The sequence below is a fragment of the Canariomyces notabilis genome, assembly GCF_033297395.1.
Source record: "Canariomyces notabilis strain CBS 508.74 unplaced genomic scaffold N656scaffold_50, whole genome shotgun sequence".
Lineage (NCBI taxonomy): Eukaryota > Fungi > Ascomycota > Sordariomycetes > Sordariales > Chaetomiaceae > Canariomyces > Canariomyces notabilis.
The window spans coordinates 73,165-74,665 of NW_027041872.1; the positions used below are offsets into that span (position 1 = coordinate 73,165).

General features: G+C 49.0%; 1 protein-coding gene across 1 annotated transcript; it reads right to left on the reverse strand.

The window, feature by feature from the left end:
* Window positions 1-772: 772 nt before the first annotated feature.
* N656DRAFT_559064 (uncharacterized protein) lies at window positions 773-1,098 on the reverse strand. Its single transcript, XM_064810084.1, has one exon. It carries the CDS (start codon window positions 1,037-1,039, stop codon window positions 845-847), a length of 195 nt encoding a protein of 64 aa, XP_064664718.1. The 5' UTR covers window positions 1,040-1,098; the 3' UTR covers window positions 773-844.
* Window positions 1,099-1,501: the final 403 nt, after the last annotated feature.

Here is a 1,501-nt window from a genome sequence, read left to right on the forward strand (position 1 = left end):
GGCGTACTGGAGGGGGACCTCAATCACGACTGGGACTGCATTTCCGACTCAGACCAGTGTGCGCGGTTGGTTCGTGGGAGGGATATGGCTCATTTGATTGGCTGATTCTGGCCCGTAAGTCACTGTGGAGCCAATACCGCGCAATACACTGGTCTGAGTCCCTGAGATAACTTACGCATAACGTTAGACAGGCCTCTCCGTAACGTACTGTATGTACACAAACTTGTATTGAAACCTGTGATTGTATTCCAACCCCGGGCAGCCTTGAACCTTTGGTTACCTCACAAACATACCTAGGTAAAGTTATAAACACCTAAACTCAAGTCGACTATTTGATAATTAGGTGTCACTTTCGCTTTTCCATTCAACTGTTGAAATATCGACTGTATGCAAGGTGTATATATTACCACAGACTGCGCTCTGCTCCATACCAAGCGTACCATACACGCGAAAACGGCAGGTCTCGGCTTTCGGGATTCAGTTTGCTGCATACTGTTACAATACAGTACAATTCATCCCTTTGTTATATTGTAATTACACCGCCCTCGGCCCAAATTCAGAGACACATTCGCAACGTTTTCACTACTCGTCAGGAGCTTCGATCGCCATCTGACCCACTACTTCGTGGGTATCTGTACTCCGTATACGGATACTTCGTAAAGTCAACTAATTCCCCAGCTGTGCGTGGGCGATGGTTTGTTCCCAGGGATTATCTATATAGGTACAATCCGTAACTAGGTAATCTACATACACTATCCGTACATCGCTGTGGATCAGTTCTAATGTTTCTCAAATGAGGTACAGGTCCGTATTGACAGCCCGGCATACATTGTATTTACAATCATTATGGTTCATGTTCAGCCCGGTGAGCTCCTGCAGGATTGAACCTTCCATGTGAGTGCCCTACCAAGCGCGCTGAAGGCGCGGCGTATGCAGGTTGTCGGCTCGGGTTATCTTTTGCCGCGGTCCTGGTTGTTGGGCAAAGGATTGTGAGGATCATGGGGATAGAAAGGCGTAGGGATGGTGACCTACGAGGCATGCATGGGGAAGAAATACACACTAGGTAGGTGTAAATTACCTAGTATGCATCTTCCGTGGGGGTGGCCAACTGCTTTACATCATGATGGGTACCTACGAAGGTACCTTATCTATGAACAATATGTCTATCGACAGAGTAAGTTAAGGCACAAGTACCTACCAACGTACTTCGTACATAGGTACATAGTAGAAGTCCTGGCCCTACGCTCCTGCACGGCACTTGTTGAACTCTCAATCGATGCATGATATGAGGCATTGGCTTGAGAAGAGGGGAAGTGGTGGTGGGAAACGCCAAGCCGAAAGACGCCGGTCTCCAAGTTGAGGGGCCGGGGGGCGCGAACCACAACCCCCGATGGGAGACACTGCACATGACGGCGTTGCTCACCGCTTCGGTTTGTTGGTCGGATCTTGGAGGATGGTGTTCAACAGAAGACCGGTGAATGCAGAGTAGCTCCTCCGGCAG

Coding starts and splice junctions, on each gene's coding strand:
- N656DRAFT_559064 (XM_064810084.1), bottom strand. CDS start 1,039: ATGCCTCGTAGGTCACCATCCCTACGCCTTTCTATCCCCATGATCCTC.